Source organism: Eleginops maclovinus, chromosome 3 (genome assembly GCF_036324505.1).
Source record: "Eleginops maclovinus isolate JMC-PN-2008 ecotype Puerto Natales chromosome 3, JC_Emac_rtc_rv5, whole genome shotgun sequence".
NCBI lineage: Eukaryota > Metazoa > Chordata > Actinopteri > Perciformes > Eleginopidae > Eleginops > Eleginops maclovinus.
This window is the reverse complement of record NC_086351.1, coordinates 25,922,840-25,943,502: the sequence shown is the minus strand read 5'-3', so window position 1 is coordinate 25,943,502 and position 20,663 is coordinate 25,922,840. Positions and strand designations below refer to the sequence as shown.

The window sequence follows — 20,663 nt, the reverse complement described above, 5'->3', positions numbered from 1 at the left end:
TCACCAGTGGGTCCCATCATTATGGACTACCTCAGCAATAATGAGACTTTATCTATGATCAAAGAAAAAGGTAAAAGGAAGTGAAGGGGTAATGCATATGCCTTTAGAGTCAGGATAACACTGAGAAACAACCCGTCTAATATCATAGAGAAGGTCATCAAGTGAACACAGACTGAGGGCATACATCATGTTTGCATCGAGTCAAACATATAGCAGCACTCTTCTGTCCTTCTACAGCACATACACATCATTTTTCAAAATCTTTAAAAAACAATATTTGCAGACATGGCACTTTCAGCACATTAAACAAAGTACGGAACAATTTGTCTGTTAAGAGAGAATAATTAAAAAACATCCCCTACCTCCCACCCCTACCCCATTAGGTCTTAAGATTACTGCAAGTTCACAATAATAAAGTAAAATAATAAATAACTAAATAAGGATTAAGACAGGGGAGAACAATAAAGGATATACAAAGTAATGCTCATTATGTGTATTATATATTAACATGAACATTAGTAAGGGGTTCCAAGTGTCATGGAAGTGTTTTAAGGATTCTTTCAGCGAGAACCTTAGATGAATGCAGTTCAGAAGTTCCTGTATCCACCTAGAAGCATGTTTCCATTTGAGAAATATGGAACGTCTGGCCAGCAGGGTCGTGAAGGCAATGACACGTGGAGTCGCAGAGGGAATACCCTGAGTTGGGGAGGACACCGAACAGAGCAGTCAAGGGATTAAGGGCTATAGGTGTGTTGAGGGCCTGTACATGCACATAATTAAAATAAAGCCTGAAAAACTCAGAGTCTTATTTATTTAGTATTGTTGTAAACACATCATCGTACTCGATATGTTTTGACCGCTGAATATGAGTGTGATGACATCACTGAAAGTCCAAGAGTTCTTCGCTGTTGAGACACCTGCGATCCAAGTTCTACACTCCATAATGACACCGTAGTTGTGTATATGTTATGACACTAAACCTTTGAATCTTGAATCTTGAAAAGAGCTTCGAGTGGATTTAACCAGACCCTATGTTATTCTAACTCAGTGGTGTCCAAACTACGCCCCGGGGGCCAAATGCGGCCCTCAGCAATTTCTAAAAGTATAATGGAATATGGCCCACACATTAAACTAGTGCTTGTCTTATATTGTATGTTAACATTTATTCATATGTTCATAAATTCAGTCAAAATAAGTTGAAAACATATTTTTTAACAAATCTAAGTTGATTAAAGAATGCCAAATCACTTATTTACATAAGAAGCTTAAAATATAGCCTTCATATTTCCTCTTATTTTAAGCAATCTGAGGCTTCAGTTTTAAGGAAGGAGCTGCCAACTAAATAAATGAACCCCTACGGAGAGCTGTGTAGGCTGCTTTTTTCTTAAAGCATATTCAATTATCAATAATAATTTACCTACATTTGATTAATTTTGCTATATCATAACTTCACTTATGAGGCAATGTACCTCTCCTCTAGTGAGGGGCCTAGCTTTTCTATATTTTTCTGTATGTGGCCCTCTGGGAAAAAAGTTTGGACACCCCTGGTCTAACTATAAGGAACAGAAAATAAATGCAAGATTATATTTGTACAGGCCGTCTCCCTGGTTCTTACTGAGCTGCTGTGTTATATTATATATATTATAACCCACGGGGTAGCGATGAAGCCTCGCAGAATGTCCTGTCCCAGCGGCCAGGTTAGAAGTAGCCATCCTGTGTGAGTCCTGCTCTAAAACCCCATTTAGTCACTGCTGTGAAACACAGACAGGCTGTCTGCTGTTTGAGCTAGAGAAGAAGGGGGAGATGGATGGAGAGAAAAGAGAGGCAGAGGAGAGGAGAGACAGAGCTGTAATTGTTTGTTCTCTTGTTGTTGCCCTGAGTCCCCATAGCTTGTCTGGCACCTCTCTCTCTCGCTCACTCTCACTCTGTCTCCCTCCATCTCTGGTACTCGTCACACCCCCCACTCCCCTCTCCTTCTTTATCCCTCTCTTCCACTTTCTTTCTTGTACTCATCCCTGTCTCCGTGTCTGTCCTGACCCAGAGGTACCTGTGTGATGGGCTATGTACACGCACACACACAAACAGACAGACATACACACACACACACACACACACACACACACACACACACACACACACACACACACACACACACACACACACACTAAAAGGCTAAACTAGTTCATTTATTTCCACGGAGAGACTGTAATAGAGGGAGGGTAGGCTATAACTAGGTTCATATCCACTACATGTCACACACACACACACACACACACACACACACACACACACACACACACACACACACACACACACACACACACACACACACACACACACACACAGTGGGGTTACGAGAGACTGTAGCTGCCAGGCTAATGCAGCCGTCTAGACGTTACAGTGCACTTCTCCTAAGGGAGGTAGAGGTGTGTGTGTGTGTGTGTGTGTGTGTGTGTGTGTGTGTGTGTCTCTCTCTCTTTCTGTCCCTTCATCACTAAACTCTTTCTCTTCCTTCTGTGTGTGTGTGTGTGTGTGTGTGTGTGTGTGTGTGTGTGTGTGTGTGTGTGTGTGTGTGTGTGTGTGTGTGTGTGTGTGTATATGCGTGTGTGCGCATGCCAACCAGGTCCCTGCAATGCCGCCCCAGCAGCTTCGGGCCTTGTTGATCACGGCACTGTGCCCAAGGGTTACCATAGCAACGGCAGTGGCAGCAGACAGGGCTCTATGCGTTTGTGTGTGTCGAAGGGTGTGTGTGTGTGTGTGTGTGTGTGTGTGTGTGTCTGCCCTGTGTGGAGGGCAGCAGGCCTGTAGCTGTGCAGGAGCTCTCTGGGCCGCAGGAGGATGAGCAGAGAGAAGATGGACCATTATTTTGGTGGTTCTGTCACGTTACTGATATCACTGTCACTGTGACTGAAGGGAGCAGCTCTTCCTCACTCAGTCGAGTAGGGAGAGCTTCATTTCCAAGTAAAGTGCAGTTTGGATTGCCAGCTGTCACTGTGGGAATGCTAATTTCTCCTGGCTGAGAGGTCGCTGTGCATTGCAGCAGGACACAGTTAGAGCCCGCAGAGGGAAAGTCCTCTGGAGGGTATTTGGAGCCCAGTTAAAGGTTAAAAAAAGCACTGTGCTGCCTCCATGTTTTGCCAAACATTTAGGTGTTTGGGACATGCAATTAGTGGTTTCACTGTCATGTCAGTGTCCTACTTTCCTGTCCTTCACCACAGCAGCTCCCAGTCCGGCTGTGTGTTCATAATTGCAGCGATTCCATAAACTGCTGCTGTAGCTCTTTGTGCTGCTTGGCTGCAAGATAGGATTCCTAACAGCTGAAGCTCAGGGTCTCTAGTCTGAGAGGAAAGGCATTTCCCCTGCTGGTGGGATCAGCTCTCCCACTCTGAATTAGCAAGCAGCTAGCGAGCCGTTCCCTGCACGCTCACGCTCCACTGTCAGCATACATCCACTTTCAAACCTGAGCCTAGAATACATTGTGGTGCTTTTGGACAGGCTTTGCTCCTTTGTGCAAACTAAAGCAGACAGGCCTGGTTTTCTCACAGAACCGTCTAAGGTCACCTGAGCTCAAATGTTAAGTATATTGAGCAATAACAATGTTAGAGGCCCCGGCTGAGTGTAAGTAGTCTCTATGGATAGTCATTAGCCTGATTTTTATAGAGCCAAACAGAGTAAGCCTGTACTCTCATCTGCAGAAGTGAGCTTCTCCCAGCATGAGTTATTTCGTGTTGCTGTAAGAATGACTTTCTGCTGTGTGAGTCGGTCCAAGGTAATGTGCACTTAAACATGCTGTTGCTAAGCTAGCAAAGAACAGAAGACAGACAGATAGTTTTAAGCATGTTAGAAAGCTGACTAAGAAAGTGTTGTACTTTTTCAATGAATACACTACCTGACAGACGTGTGTTATAATCACAGTTAGCATGTGTCCTCAGTGTGTGCTGTGACCACGGCTGCTGGGTCTGACAGCTTCTTTTCTCTGGCATGTCCACTGAACTGTATGAACTCACATTGGCCTCTCACTCACACACACAGTCAAATGTCCGTCATTGGGTCACTGTGTGTGCATGCTGTGTTCTCTCTCTTTGAGTGTTTGGATTTTTCCATGGACATTGGGACAAACTCCTGCTGGTTGGGTTGGGTAAGGCTAGGTATCAAACCTCAGGATATTTCAGTAATGATCAAAATGCTGTATAGACAAAAAAGACACAAGCATTCCTCAAAGGTATGACGAATGTTTTTCCTGGTCTCAAAACTGAAGTATTATATCAACACAACTTTCATATTATACCCAGCCTAGTCTCTAACAACAATAATATGATGTTAGTACTTCTACTTTTACACTGTGGCTGAATAAGGGAGACGCGCTATACAAAGGAGAGGAAAGAGCCTGTTCACTGGTATTTAGCCTATTATTGGCGGGAAACACAATTTGCATCCATCCAATAGATAAAAAGTAGTTTGCTTGGGCAGGAGGCCAACTCTTCTGGGAACACTGCTTTTAAAAAAGGTTCATGTAAACTTGTAAGCGATGTCTGTACAGATGCCTGAAAGAGTGATGCTCCGGTGCTTTGCGGACGGTCACGTTCACATGATTGAAACAAACTCAGTGGCCTCTCTTCAGCAGAGCGCAGCGATGGGACGGCTGGCTGCGATGCAAATGATTCATCCTGCTGAAGGAGTAAGGGTGCTGCAGACGCCAGGCTCATAGTGTTTAGACAAGTGGATTACTGTTGTAATAACATCAGCCTGGTGCTGGTAATGCAGACTGCAGGCACACACTGATCTGTGGCCTGTGTGAGAGTCAGAGCTGTACACTGTGTTCTGGAGCCTGGGTTCATTCCTCCCGTCTCAACTCCTCCTCTCGTTTCCTTCCTCCCTCATGTTCTGACCAGAGGCTTGCAGCCTTTTCTTTTCTTTAGCTTCAACTGTAAAAACAGCCCCGCCTGCGCTTCAGAAGACAGCTCTGAGCCCGCTGTCTGGTTGGTGAGGCTCTCACAACAGCAGTTTGTGGTATTTACTGTATAAGGTAGGCTTATACAGTGGCCTGGTTGACTTGGTTTCCCAGAAGGCTGTTCTCTGAATGAAATCCTCCCCCCTGTCCCCTCCCTGTGGCGGCTGTGGTGAGCGAACAGGCCTGAGCTGGTTGTGGCTCAAGCTCCCAAATAAGACGGTAAGCTTAGCAACGTAGCTAGCAGAATGACTCTCAGGATGTCAGTGTTTCCACCAGTCTTAGGTCCAGAAAGGAATAAAGGAGTATCAGCGCCGGTGTAAAACTGAAGTTCTATACATTTTACAGATCAACTAAAGAACCACCTCCTATTCATATTTTACGATCACCAGAGGGATATGTAGACGTTTACCATTTGAAATCATAATAACATCACATCTGCTATTCTAAAACCTGTGGTTGGTTGGTTTGCCGTCCCACCTCAAACCCTCCGCAGTAGAGTCCACCTGCAGGAGGACACCTGTTCAGTTCATTGGTCAGCAACAGGGTTTCTATTGATAACGTTAACACCTTCACAACTGATCTGTGCTAGCCGGGCTAACAGACCTGAACCAGGACTCTTAATAGGGTCATGAGAGGGCTTTGCTTGGCTTTAAGGGTTCACCAGACACACAGTTAGGGGACCAGTGATATGGGGCTCCAGCAGACCTGAAGGAAACCATGTGTAAGGGCTTTCCAGAAGCCTGGTTCCTGGAATGTAACTTTACCTCAGCCCCTCTCCCTCACGGCGTGTTGGAGGATCATGGCTCTCCTAGCTTGCTGCTTTTCTCCAGAACATTCTACTTCTTTGCTATTATGTGTGTGTGATGACATTGCCAGTGCCGTTTGGATTCTTCATCTTCACTTTCAGCATTTTGTTCCCTCATTTCGCATTAGGTGAGTCATTTTGTGATGAATAGCTTTACAACTCCATCCCAAAGTCTGGGGAGATCATACTGCTTTGTTGCTTCACTTCTGATACAGTCATTATTACGGTGGGCTTCAGTTATTTGTTTAACACTTCACTCATCGTCTTCCAAAAGTGAGGTCTCTGAGTGTGCCAGTGTTGTTTTTCACCTTGCTCTTGTGTCGGTTGGTTTTACTGGCTTGGGTTTCGTTCTTAGCAGCGTTTTTTTTTTTACGCCTCCCTGTGGTTTGTGCTAGTTGGCCCTCTTGCTCTCAGTCTTACCCCACCCCTCCCCCTGTGGCGGCTGTGGTGTGGGCAGAGGCAGGTTTGGGTGGGTTTACGTTTCAGCTCAGGCTCCACATTAACCCACCCTAATACTGATGAATAAGCCAGGGAGGATTACTGAGGCTGGGAACACTGGGAGAGGTTGGGATTTACTGGACTGGGCTGGTCTCTGCTTTAACTTTTGGTGTGTTTCCTCAGCTGTCGGTTCAAATCCATACGTTACTTACTTTGAATTATTATTAAGGTACTTTTTCCGGGGGTAATCGAATCTCTGTCAGTTTCTTCTTTTAGTTTTTGGAAATTTCCCATGCGGTTTTCTTGTCTTAACCTGATCCCTCCCCTGCTGTTTCAAAAACTGCCAAAGTGGATTGTGGGTAGTAAACTCTAAAAATTGTGATTTGTGGAGGATCTTTCCGCCAGAATGGAGGCATTGTAGCTGAAATAGCTGAGTGTACATTGTGTCATTGTTCTAACAGAGCTACACACAAGAACACAAACTGTATACACACACACACACACACACACACACACACACACACACACACACACACACACACACACACACACACACACACACACACACACACACACACACGTAAGTAAGTGAGTGTCCAGCAGTGAGTAAGATGTGAGTCAGAGGTCCGACTGGGTGCCAGCACCAGCCAAGGTCAAGACTTCTGCTCAGAAAGAGTCAGACTGCAGACAGGGACCAAGAGGAAGGAGGGATGCCAGAGGACGAGAGAAACTGAAAGTGGGAGACAATGGATGATAAGGAACACAGAGAAGGAATGACAGCGGGTGAGGGAGGAATGCAAGAAGAAAGACTGATAAAGGCAGACTACAGGACGAGGGTTGTTGTTCAGAAGGAGGAAGGGCGAGAGTTAGTGGAAAGATGGAGAGAGCGATAGGAGTCAAGGAAGGGAAGAAAGAAACAGAGTGGGAGGAGAAAAAAAAAGATGAAACAATGAACAAGAGACAGACGTGACTGTTAGGCAGCGATCACTGTCTCCCAGCTGTGTGTGTGTGTGTGTGTGTGTGTGTGTGTGTGTGTGTGTGTGTGTGTGTGTGTGTGTGTGTGTGTGTGTGTGTGTGTGTGTGTGTGTGTGTGTGTGTGCGTGTGTGCGTGTGCGTGTGCGTGTGTGTTTCTCCACAAAGACACCACTGTACACTGGGACAGTCGACACTCTTCTCCTGTGTTTTGAAGCTTTTCTTTGTGGAATGCTTCAGGACTTTGCCCTTTGCTGCCCTCTGCTGGGGAGCTCAGGTTATAACAGGTGGTGCTCAGTCGGAATCTGTAAACACCTGCAGGTACATCTTTAAACATTGTTTATTACCGCTCCTAAACAGCTGCTGTTTTGGAGCGTTTGCAGCATTATTTTCTGGGATTTGTGGTCGCACTTTTCTCTTTTTTTAAGTGTACTGTATGTTGCATCGTGGAGGAGCATGGGATTTGGGGATTTTCATTGCCAACTTCTTGCTGTAGCAATATTGTTCATATGATGATCAATTGAATTGAATCACATGATTTTCATTAGCTCATGGACTTTTCACTGTTTATATATTTTGAATACGTTTAAGCTTTTGGGGAAATATTGAATATACATGTCACTATTCTAAACTGGAAAAAAGTAGAAAAAGCTCCCTTAGCAGAAAGAGCTGCGAGGAATGCATTATATTCGAATTGCAAACTCCCACTTGAACAAAACCTTAGTACATCGTGTGAATAATGCGTCTTAAACGTTTACTGCATGGTTTAAATAGTTTTACTGTTAAAACTTAACATTTTCAATAGCCTCCTTCTTCTACCAAGTCCTATAGCAACATTCCAAGTAAAAACATTGGGATAAAAGTAAAGCAAGAGGAGGATGTCGCTCCTGTCAAACAAACTCAAGTGTCATAAACAAGTACACTAAATTGATAAATGTATTCCCAAATAGTTGCTTTAACTAACTGCTGATTCCAGGGAAGTCCAGAAGAGGTTAGTTATAGCGTTAGCATATCCAGCATCCATGCAATGTTAGTTTATCCAGAGTCTATGTAATGGTGGTATATCCACTGCAGAGACTTGTAGGACTCAGTCTGTAGAGCCTTGAACTATAAAGGACCCTTTTCAAACGTTATTAATATTGAAGTCCAAGCTGCACTAACATCGACTGTGCACATCCTTGCGTCCACCGAAATAACATCTGCAGCTGAGAGGTACATGGGGGACATAGTCACATAGCCACAGATGGACATTCCTTGCTTAACAGTTGGATGTAATAGATGTTAATTTAATGGTCTGAAGTTATTTTGAACCGTGTCTGTTTGTATATGTTGGATGCTAACCCCTCTTTCCCCTTCTGTGTGTTGGTGCAGCTGAACTGGAGTTTGTTCAGATCGTCATCATCATCGTGGTGATGACAGTCATGGTGGTGGTGATCATCTGCCTGCTCAACCACTACAAGCTCTCCACCTGGTCCTTCATCACGAGGCAGAGCCAGGCCCGCAGGCATGAGCACGCCCTGCAGCAGGTCAGTACCACGCAGCTGCTGTCAGAGGCTCTCTGGTTAATACAACCTTACAAGATGTTTGGATCTATTATGCAACATGAAATACGTCAGTAAATACCCCACCGGGCTGCCTCAAAACAGCTGTTGCTAACAAGTGGCTAAATGAGACAACTAAATGTCCTCCGTTAGCTTAGCAGCGGAACTGCACAGCCATGCGCCATTCCTGCATAGCCTGACGTTAGCTTTTTACTTCTAGCAATCACGTTTATGCTTCACCTTTAATAAAAGTTGAGATTACCCTGCTGAGCAAAAGGTGTAAGTATCATAAAGGTGTGTGCCACCAAGAGTATTGTGTGCAATAATCCATCCCTTTTTGTCCGGTGAGCCTTTGCTGTGCTAACTTTCAGGCCAGCCTACAAACATGTCCTCACTGCACCACTCTGGTGGGTTGTATTAAGTTGCTCTGGCAGTGCTGTACTTTCAGCATCCATGCCAGTAGCATTTTGATCCGAACTGATAGTGTGTGTGTGTGTGTGTGTGTGTGTGTGTGTGTGTGTGTGTGTGTGTGTGTGTGTGTGTGTGTGTGTGTGTGTGTGTGTGTGTGTGTGTGTGTGTGTGTGTGTGTGTGTGTGTGTGTGTGTGTGTGTGTGTGTGTGTGTGTCTGGCCGTTCATCTGTTCTCGCTGAATGTCCCAGCATAGTCATTGTGACAGTACATTTCTTACAGAGCTCACCAGTTTGTTCCCAGTTTGTCTGCACTGAGCTCAATGACTGTTAGTCTCGGCCTGGTCTGCGCTCCAGTTTCACTCAGCTACCCGCCCGCTCTGTCTGTGAGGGGAACTTGCTGAATTGGATTCTTGGGAGCCAGACTATGTCAGGCCTTGATGTTTAATTCACTACAGTGCCGTCTAGACAGCTCTGCCCCCATGCTGACATGCCGACATTCTGGCACAAACACACACTCGCATACAAACCTGCCTTTACGCACATCATAGGAATGGACCCATAGAAGTTGGCATAGTGCAGAATTATAGGTCCATTGATATTTTCAGCACTAGATCAGTATCTGAAAATCAGATAAAAGCTTTTGCATGCCTCGGTGTCCCATTACTGATTACTCATTTTCCAGTAATAACCTCTCATCTTGTCTGTTTCATCTCTGCTCTCTGTGTGCGCTCCGATGAAAATAAAGATTATGCAAACAGAAGCGGACACATAGCAAAGAGATGCCATTAATGCAGCCTCAGAGAGCAGACCATGAACCAGCAGAATGTGCATTCTGCTCTGCCTTTTCATGTTTCTGTTTTTCTAAATATCTGAAAGTATCATAGATATAAAAAAAATCTAAATAAATCTCCCACATGAAATAGCTTACAGGCTTCAGAGGAGTGCGTAACATTATCAAACCCAAATCTTACTCTTCGTGTTTTCTTGTGTTTGTCCCGATGTGTAGGAGGGGTGTCTGTGGCCTTCAGAAAGCAGCTCTCGACAAGGTGCCTCAGAGGTAAGCCCCCCACACTGACCCCTATTAAACCCAAGCCAGCCACACCCTGTTACTGTGAGGGGCCGATGGAGGTGGACTTCACATTACAGCCAATGAAATATTGTATCTAGGGTCAGATCTCTAGGACAGCTGTCCTTTACTGCTCTCATTGTGGTGACCGTCTCTTTCCAAATACTGATGGAGAAAAAATGAGTATGCCATACGTCTGCCCGGTTAACGTTGTGCCACGTGGAGCCTAACAGGATGTGTTGGAACTATCTAAGGATTTATGTTATTTGGTAATTCAACATTTATTTTCTAGCTGTTTTTGTTTGTATTATATAAATCCTTATTAATCATAGTTACTTTTGTTTCAGTAATTCTTTATACTTTTATTTTGAAGGAGGTTTTGGGCACTGGGTTAGTTGGGCACCTGGTGATTAGTGTATGTATTGGACACAGGTGGTGGGGGCATTTGTACCGGATGAGCAATGTTTTTTTGACCAGGAGAAACACAGCAGGAGAGTCCGCATGAAAGCTTTGTTCATGTTTGTATCTTTGGAATACAACCAAATAAAAGAACGAAACGGTATTCCTGGACATTGGACATTATTTCTGCGTATGATTCGCTTTCTGGTGCCCCAGCGGCAGATCAGTTTGAAGTTTTCCATTTTATGTCTTTGTTTAGCCGTTGTGATTGCATTTAGCACACTAAAAACAAAACAAATACTCTTAGTAAGTTGTCTCTAGATCTGGTTATTGATGAGTCAACATCATTCATGTAATGTAAGAGAGGAACTTCAAACGATGCAACGCTTTATTTACATCGATATGTTGCCACACACACACACACACACACACACACACACACACACAAACACTCACTCAAATGACCACCACTGAGCATTAGAGACTCTGAAAAAGGCTTGGTGAGTAAATGCTGGATGTGAGGAGAAAGAATAGTTTATAATCTCTTATTTTTGAAGTGGCTGTCCTCTAAACTCCCCCAGACATAAGGACTCAGACAGACCCCTGACCGTGGACCCCATAGACATCTAAATCAGACTGCATCGCTGAGAGCTCCCCAATTCCATGTCATTTCTATTCAAAGCCAGCAAGTGTGTGTGTGTGTGTGTGTGTGTGTGTGTGTGTGTGTGTGTGTGTGTGTGTGTGTGTGTGTGTGTGTGTGTGTGTGTGTGTGTGTGTGTGTGTGTGTGTGTGTGTGTGTGTGTGTGTGTGTGTGTGTGTGTGTGTGTGTGTGTGTGTGTGTGTGTGTGTGTGTGTGTTTCCAGACAAAGACCCTGACACTTGTAACTTTATCATCCAGGAATTGGAGCTTGTATGTTTCAAATGCTATGACTGGCACGACACACACATACATGTGGCATGTTTTCAAAGAACTTATAATACAGGACCCACAACTAGAGCCAGCCTTCTCCCTGTCGTCCCTTCTGCTGGATTGATGGTGATCCTGCCAGGTGGAGGTGGGGGGAGAAGCACTGGGGAAAAAGTAGAAACACACAACTAGAAAATACTTTGAAACACAACCAATCCCGTGAAAGGATTGATAACTAGCGCATGGTATATTTCTGTGTGAGAAGTGCACTAAACATGTCTCCATTATCCTGCTGAAAGTGTTGTGTGTAAACAGAAAGGATAAGAGGGAGAAACTGAATGAGAGGTGGAGGGATGGGATGGGAGGTAAAAGCAGAGTCAGCACCCCGAGAGCTGTAGAGAAAAGGAAAGGCCATGGAGAGACACACACAGGGACACACAGCACTGAGTGTGGGAGGCTGATAGATGCAGGGGAGGGGGCTGAGTGTGTGTGAGGCGGGGGGGGGGGGGGGGGGTTTGGTGCGTCATTAATCAGCAACACCTCCCCTGACACTGTCTAGACAGCCGTCTGAGAGCTGCCCTGCTCTGCTGGCTCTCTCTATCAGCTGTACACCTCCCCCCCCTCTCTCTGTCTGACTTCATACTTTCTCTCTCTTCCATTTCTTTCTGCCATTATCGTCCTAGCTCTCCTTCCTCTCATTATCTGCACGGCTCTTTCTTCCTCTGTCCTCTCGTCTCCTCTCTCCTTATCTCAGCAGCTTTCTGTTTAATCCTTTCACTTCACTCTCTCTGTCTCTCCCCCCATTTCAATTGCCATGATCCCCCCCCAGGGTTTTTCCACTGAGACTGCCTTCTTAGTGAGGGTTGACTATTAGAGCCACAGCCACTAATTGAAACGAGTCCTCTCTGATAATGCCACAGTAGAGAGGTGTTGCACTGGACAGAGACGAAGAAATGGATCATAGAGTCACAGTCTGAAGAGTTAATGGAGGTGAAGATCTCCTGACAAAAGCTTGGGGGGGGCATGTTTTTTATCAGACACTTTGGTTCTTTTTGATCCGTCACTCTCATTACATGGTTATGTCTTTAATCATGAAATGTATAAAACATTGGTGAGGGCTGCAACAGGATGAAGTGTTTGCTTTAGACTGGTTAACTTTATTTCTATACATATATATATATATATATATATATATATATATATATATATATATGCCTGTAATATTACAGGCATATGGATGACAAATGAATGTCATTGATTCTAGTCAGAGTTCTTGTGATCCTCGGGCACATATTGTAATAACCTGATGGCAGCAGCTGTCTCCATACAAAAGCACACTGAGGCCAGGCAGGAAGTTATTGATCATTAAAAAGAAGGTTAATTTTTTTACTTGATTCATCTTTCACTGGTTTTGTCCTCTGCTGATATGTTTGTTTTAGTAGACAAAGCCTTATTGTTGTTATTGTTATTCTGATCAACATGAATCCCACTTCATCAGTTGGGTTTTATATCCATCTGCCGTACTGTGGTACATATATCAGATAAATAACAGTTTTCTCTTTCCTCCCTCAACCCCCCCTTCTCTCAGGTGTTATACGCCCCCCAGGCCAGGGACCGCTTCACTGCTCCCTCCTTCATGCAGCGCGACCGCTTCAGTCGCTTCCAGCCCACCTACCCCTACCTGCAGCACCAGATCGACCTGCCACCCACCATCTCGCTGTCGGACGGCGAGGAGCCCCCACCGTACCAGGGGCCCTGCACCCTGCAGCTCCGGGACCCCGAGCAGCAGATGGAGCTGAACCGTGAGTCGGTGAGGGCCCCGCCCAATCGGACCATCTACGACAGTGACTTGATCGACATGGGAGGAGGGGGGGGCCTGGGAGGGGTTGGGGGAATAGGGGGAGGAATGGGAGGGGGCGGGCCGAGGCCCCCCAGCAGTAACTCGGGCATCAGCGCGGCCAACTCCAGCAGCCATGGGCGCATGGAGGGGCCCCCGCCGGCGTACAGCGAGGTGATGGGCCACTACCCCGGCTCAGCGTTCTTTCTACACCAGCACAGCAATAACCAGAGGGTGGGGGGGCTGGGGGGCAGGACGATCCAGCAGCAGAGCCAATCAGAAAGCACAATAGTACCTGCCAAGGCCAAGGATGGCCAACCGGAGGACCTGGTGTGAAGAAAAGGGCAGCGGCAGGGGGCCACACACGCCGGACTGAACGCTGTCTGTCTTCTCCACCTGGTCCCTGTAAGCAGTGATCTCTGTCACTCTGTCTCATGTCCTCTCCACACTCCCATGCACAAAGAATATCACCCTGAGCTCGAGAGAGGAACCCTGAGTCCCTTCCTTCCTGTGAGTGGCAGTGAGCAGCGAGCAGGATGTATGCACTGCGTGGAGACTTCCTGTCCTCTACATGAAAAAACACTGCTAGCACAGATTGGAAGGATATGCTTTTTTGTCCCCTCAGGAGACGGCGCTATCCCTGGGAACTGAGGGCGATGTTTTCCTTTTTTTGTTTCTTTTTTTCGGACCGGGATCTGTGCACAAAGCGAGAACTGAGAATCAAGGACCTACAGAGAACACAACAAAACAAGAGACTTACAAACCCAAGTCTTAGTGCCAAGGTTCAAGAGGAAGCAAAGCAGAGGGGGACAAACAGCTCGTTCTAACATTCAACACACAAAAAAGAAATGTTATCTAAAAGTTGCACTATCTTTTGTTGTAAAGAGAAGAGGGGAATGATGCTATGTTGATGATGATGATGATGATGATGATGATGATGTGTTTGTTTTTCTGTTTTCTTCTTCTGTTGTCCTTTTCATGAATGGACTGATTGACTGAACCTTGCCTCCAAAGTTCTTTAAACAGTTGGGAGCAAAACAAGTATTATAAGCTTATGTCCTTCCTTTTTTGAAAACAGCTTGAAATACTCGTACCCAGCCTACAACATGTGCTTACCCACAGTGAGACAGCAACAAGTAACCTGTGACCAGCGGCTGGGCGGACCACACCTGTCCTACTTTACTAGTGTGTTACAGGATGGACGTAGTAGCAGCAGCAGCATGCTCCATGCTCACTGAAGCTGGTTTGATATCAAGCAAACCCAGCATCACATTATTCCGTAATGAAAAGACATATCCAGTCTCCGTCCAGCCGCCTGGTCACAGCAGTTTCTCCACTTCTCACCTCTGAGCACCTGACACTGACTCTTTCCTGTTTCCTGCGTCCATACCCCCCACCCTTAACCTTTCCCCCCCCTCACCGCTCATCTTTACATGCACAGTTCATTCTGCCAACAGCCATACTGAACACCAACCCCGCCAATGAAAACACAAAACAAAAAAAAACCAAGGCTCGGCTCTCCGTCTTCACGTTTCTAAAGCCACAAAAAAACAGGACGACACAAAATGAAGATTCATGTCTGCATCCGCCAGCACAGCGATCAGGTTTAATGAAGACTGTCTGTGGTCGAAGTCAAAGGGCTATGGGAGGGTCCTTTTTGTAAAAGAAAACCTTTTTGAAAATTGAGCCTTTTACTCTGCTCATTGTTGCCTTCTCCTCAGCTCTTGCGCTTCCTGTCTCTTTATCTTGTTTGCTCTCAACACCAGTGCCCCCCCCCCCCGACCCCCCGCCCCAGTGTGTTTACAGTGTCTCTGCTAAACACTGTTCATCATACATCCCTCCATCTGTGTGCAGAAACATGTGTTCAAATGATGCAGAGTCCGCCAAGCCCTTTAAAGTGGAGTCTGGAGTGGAGCCCTTGTTAGTGTGTGTGTGTGTGTGTGTGTGTGTGTGTGTGTGTGTGTGTGTGTGTGTGTGTGTGTGTGTGTGTGTGTGTGTGTGTGTGTGTGTGTGTGTGTGTGTGTGTGTGTGTGTGTGTGTGTGTGTGTGTGTGTGTGTGTGTGTGTGTGTGTGTGTGTGTGTGTGTGTGTGTGTGTGTGTGTGTGTGTGTGTGTGTGTGTGTGTGTGTGTGTGTGTGTGTGTCCTTCAATGCAATGCACCAGGAAATGCTTTTTGTTTCAAAATATGAACACAAATAGAAGATCTGACCAAACAAAATATATCTCTTACTAACTCTTTTAAAAAGTGCTTTGTCTCTGATGAGGTCCCAGGAGGAGGCTGGTGTTATTCAATCATCTTTTTACGTCAACAAATCTCGTACAAAAACCAAACTACAGGGTACCTGACCATTTGGTAGTGTTTCCTGTCTTTGGCACAAGCGTCCCGGTCTCGAACCCCACCTGTAGTCACAGGATGTCTTTAATATGAGGGACAGTTAGTTGATCCTGGGTCATTTTATTCTTTCATTGCCACAGAAAAGCTAACATGTGAGCGGGTTACTTTTCTAGATGATAGTCAATCATTTGATAAAACAGCTGTGCAATATAATTTTTAGCAGAGGGGAGGAAGTTTAGCATTTACAGCAGTTAATTAATCAATATATATGTTATGTGTGGGGGTGAAATGAACTACAGTGTTTGTGTTCACAGTAGGGAAGGTGGTACATCAGGGTGGCTCGCTGATGTCACAGAGGGAAGGCAGTCCAGCTCTAACGCACACGCTGTGGTTTTTTCTGTGGGATTTGTTGGCGAAAACAGAAATATCACCAGCCTTATTTTTGAATCAGCTGTGGCATTCCAAAGTCTCATTTGGAGCTGTTCACATTTTAAATGAGTTACTGTTCAAACAGAGCTGCACACCTTCAGAAGTGATGAAGGAGGGGGGCTATTGGTCAGTTTGTACGAAGGCGTTGTGATTGCATCGGTGTGTTTGAATGTATTTGTGTGTGTGCGTGTGCGTGCGTGCGCGTGCATGTTACTACATCGCTGCTGCTATTGCTGTTGCTGCTAATATTGTTGCTACTGCTGCTTCTCATGCACCCCCTCCCACCCCCATGTCTTCTGTCCATCCACTCATACAAAAACCTACCAGGAGAGAAATCTGACTCTCTGCAGTCAAAAGCACAAGTATTGAGACAAAGCGGGGTCTTGTTTCCTGTGAGACCCACTTTAAATGTTCATGTTGTTCCACACCCCCCTGGGTGAGTCCGAGGTGAGAGGATTGTCCCAACACTTCAGCCTTTGACTGACCCGCTCCAAACGGCGTTTCCTTCCTCTCTCTTCCTCCTCTCTGTTGTTTTCTCGCCTTGTTCTGTCTGCGCAGTCAGCTTGTAAATTGAGGATATAAAGATGAATTTTATGTTTTCTACAAGGAGGTTTGCATGTTACTATTATGTGAGTAAATAAGGTGCCTAATGTTCATGTTTGAGCAGACCACACCTCAGTCAAACTGCTGCTCGGGACCCCCCCAGCTGCTCCATCTCCCAAAGACTCCTGACTGGCTCAGTGGAACAGGAAGCTGTGGGAAAGTTAGCGAGGTTAGCCCGAAAATCATCCTGGTGGACAGATGTCACAGTGGTGATCCAGGCCTCAGACTGAATCTGATCTATACATTTGGTGACACGCTTCCATTGTGCCAGACAGATGTGGTCACTCGTGAGAACCCAGCTGGAGCCGTTCCAACCAGCCATTTGTCCAGCGTGTGGAGCAGACATAGGAACCCACTTGCACTCAAAAAGCTCCCACCTTCGTTGTGCCTCACTTCCAACGGTGCTTTTTTCAGTAGTCTGTCTTTCTTTGTTTGTTTGTAAGGTGCTGTATATAACTTGAATATATTATGCACATATCCTACCCAATGGGTAGAAACCACAAAAAATGTTGTGAATAATGTAATATAATGTATAGACAATATAAGAATTTTAAGAAGGCAGCATCAAATTTGTAAATGGCCTACAGTTTAAAATGTGCTTTGTCTTTTTTTATGAGAAAACATGGTTTGCAAATATGCTTACAATATGGTTGCAACACAAATACAAATTACTACTTATAATATTTTGCTATAAATAATAGTCTGTTATGAAAAGGATGAGATAACCTCTGTATAAGGAACAGTTGAGATGGATATTATTCACTTGTTTATTGGATTACTCCTCTAAGAACAAGCTCTCATGTCTCTCCATCATGTGGGATCAGCCGATGCTTTGCTTCACCCCTTACAAGCGTCCGGCTGATCCACAGGTCTTACAGAGACACTCATCAGTCTCTGTTTATGCCACGACTTCAGCCGGGCTCTGGTTGAATTTCTACTCGATTTGTAAATTGATGAACAAAAACCTGAGGCTCTCTGGTTTAGGATCACATGACCAATGCACATGAGAGTAGTCAGCACTTCAGATGTGGAAGAATACTCATAGATGTTAACTACTCTTTAGTTCAGCTGTCATTTTGTATATCTGCCAAATAAATCTGTGGAGCACACTGTGGCTCCGGTTCAAGCATTTCAGCTCCGTTACAGGAGGCCCCTGACTTCAGATGGTGAGCAGGAGGAGTGTGGAACATTCAAGGAGAACTGGTCATTCCTTTTTCACTCGAGATTGGGAGTGTTGCACCAGTGCTAGATGAGTGAAAATGCCGTTATTTATCTTTTTTTCTCTTTTATTATTTGTTTTATTTTCTACATTACAATGTTATATGTGGCACAGTATATTGAAACGAAGGTCATGTTTAATCTGTAGTCATTTATTTACAGTTTGTACTGAAAATAACTCCACTGTACAATAACCGCAGAGCATGTTCATTCTTATCTATAGACGATGTACATAGCAACGCGCCATCCTCTCAAAGCACCAGGTCAGTGGCAGTGTGCAGGTTCATCTGGAAAAGTCTCTATTGTACCTTCGGCTGGAGCCCCGCTCGGCTTTCTTAACACACTTTTCATTTCCTGCACTAGCTTGAAGAACTAACTGGGGCTCAGACCCCCCCCCCCCCCACACACACACACACACACACACACACAGCGTGCTCCCTCTTTCCACTTATCAGAAGTCTGTACGCAACTGCTGACAACAAGTAGCTGTTTCTAATAATAATAATACTCACATGATAACGTCTCAACAGTTGGGTATTCTCTGTCTCAACAGTTACCATAGGACTGCTTCCATCATGGGTTTTGTAACATCCGTTTGCTTTATTTACAAAATGAATCCTTCTTGTTGCCCCCCCTCCCCTCTGTGTTCAAATGGAGATATATATGACTGTATCCAGTAACCATACAGTGTATATATGTCTAAACACCGAGGTTAAAATCGTTGTGTATTTTTGCCTCTTTTTATTTAAGCAATTGTGATGTAATAGGTTTTAGGCCTAAGGTCTGTTATTGCAATACTTTTACAGAAAAGAAGAAAAAAAATCAAAAAATGTTGCTCTAAGTGCTGTTGTAGTCAAAGATTTTATGCTTGTACTTATGCTGTAGTCAAACTGCAGCGTAATGAATAAACTTTAAAAGTGATTACTCTGGTGTTCTCTCTCTCCCCCCGCCTTATATAGATAATGAGTTTGTGTAATGTGATTAGAGCTGGTGCCACTCAGCTCCTTATCCTCCCTGCTGCTGGTAAATGGCTGATCTGTGTATTATACAGACCACCAGGACAGGAGACCCTCACCTGCATTTAGTGAGTCGAAACGATGGTTTTTAACAAGTGGCTGAATGTTGTCGAACACGTAAATACCCCCATTAAGTTTGTTTTCCCCTGTTCTGCTTGAAATACTTCTAGTTAAATTCAGTGTGGCTAATAGGAAAAGCTTTGTTAAAATATGCAAGCGCACGAAAGTCATTTGAAAGGATCTTAAGTTGGCGGGACGTTGAAGTCGTGCGACCCTGCTGTACTCTTAGTTTGTTTATAGCATAACGTTAGCATTTTGCTTCTGGAGATTAGATTTATGATTAGAAAATGATAAAAGTAGGTTAGACGTGGAGATTATCCGGCTGAACAAAACGTGCATTTTTCCACAGATCTTATTTTATACAATATTCCAAAAGCCTAACGAGAAATCGCATTGCTTTTTGTCAAGGGAACACATGTGCAGCTTACTTCCGGGTCGTGCTACAAAAATATGTCATCCCTGTGGCGCTCTATTGGCATGGTCTCAGCGGGGGTTCTGGGGCAAAGACAAGTTCATAATGTTACGATTTATTGGCTAAAGCGCTCGCTCATTAGGTTGAGTTAATGTAACCCAGCGTTCTAGTCGGACCCCAGCGGTACACTGACCGGCTGAAGCGTGCAAAACAACAACATCTCCGCACAGAGGCTGTTCCCTTTTTACTTCAAGCAAGATTCAAACCTAGATGCTGAGAGACTAAACATCAGAAGAAACGCAGGATGTTGTTCCTGTAATGTGAGAGAAGAAGAAACCTCAGCCTGGGATGCACAGACCCTGGTGTACAGAGGAGACTGGAGTGATCCTAATATTCAGTGTAGCAGCAACTGATTATGTGATTTAATATTAACTTAGTTACTAAAACAAGTTCTGTAAATGAAACGAATAACAAATAACTTTTACTTAATGTTACAGAAACAAATACCAATTATTGTGTTTTATGTTTATTCCACGCAATTACTTTACTGTCTTAACCCGTGTTTATTGTGCCCCTCTCGATAAAATAACTGGCCCCAGCCTGCCCCCCCCCCCTCCCCCCCATGGGTGCCGCCAGGGGGGGGAGGTTAGGACTATTCTAAGGGCCCAGCACTGACAGGGGCCCTTTGAGGGCTATCAATATTATTTTAATAGTATTGTCTTGTTTAAGTTTTTGAAATGAAATAAATCATTTGTGATTTGCTATAAAAAAAAATCCTCGAATTATGTATGATATTATCATTTCACCCCTCTCCCTTTTTACTGAATGGTATAGTCTGATTCTGGCAGCGGGACACGCGAAATGTGTATGCTCTGCCTCCGTGAATGAACAGATTGGTTCAAATGCGGTGCCGTGCAGTGTAGAAGTTTAGAAGTGCAGTCCAGTAAATGATGAAGTCCGGCTATCAAAAACGAAAGGAGAAAGAGCATTTTCATTTTAAGTCTATTCAATGTAATTCAGACAGTTGTGGATTTTTTTTTTGTGGAGGGGGGCCTAAATTGAAATCTTTCATGGGGCCCAAGATTTCTGGCGGCGCCCCTGCCCCCCCCCCACACCAGTAATATTGGTCTAGAACTGCCACTGCATGCTCTGCTGCTCGTCACATCAGAGCTGAGGCTGATGTGATGTCCTCAGCTCTGCAGGTGATGTGGTGATGGAGCTGGAGGAAAAGTCAGAGGACCACTAAAGCGATGAGTCATCGTGAG

At 44.9% G+C, this 20,663-nt stretch overlaps 1 protein-coding gene across 2 annotated transcripts in view; it reads left to right on the top strand.

The window, feature by feature from the left end:
• LOC134862192 (low-density lipoprotein receptor class A domain-containing protein 4-like) overlaps nucleotides 1–18,831 on the top strand; it is a 34,245-nt gene extending 15,414 nt beyond the window's left edge. The window contains exons 2-4 of one of the 2 annotated variants that reach the window (XM_063879950.1): nucleotides 8,538–8,692; nucleotides 10,124–10,174; nucleotides 13,078–18,831. In XM_063879950.1, the coding sequence (XP_063736020.1) occupies nucleotides 8,538–8,692; nucleotides 10,124–10,174; nucleotides 13,078–13,662 (791 nt within the window). In that variant the 3' untranslated portion in view covers nucleotides 13,663–18,831. The remainder of the gene's footprint in view (nucleotides 1–8,537; nucleotides 8,693–10,123; nucleotides 10,175–13,077) is intronic. The other variant, XM_063879951.1, reaches the window with a different exon arrangement.
• The last annotated feature ends 1,832 nt before the right edge of the window (nucleotides 18,832–20,663 follow it).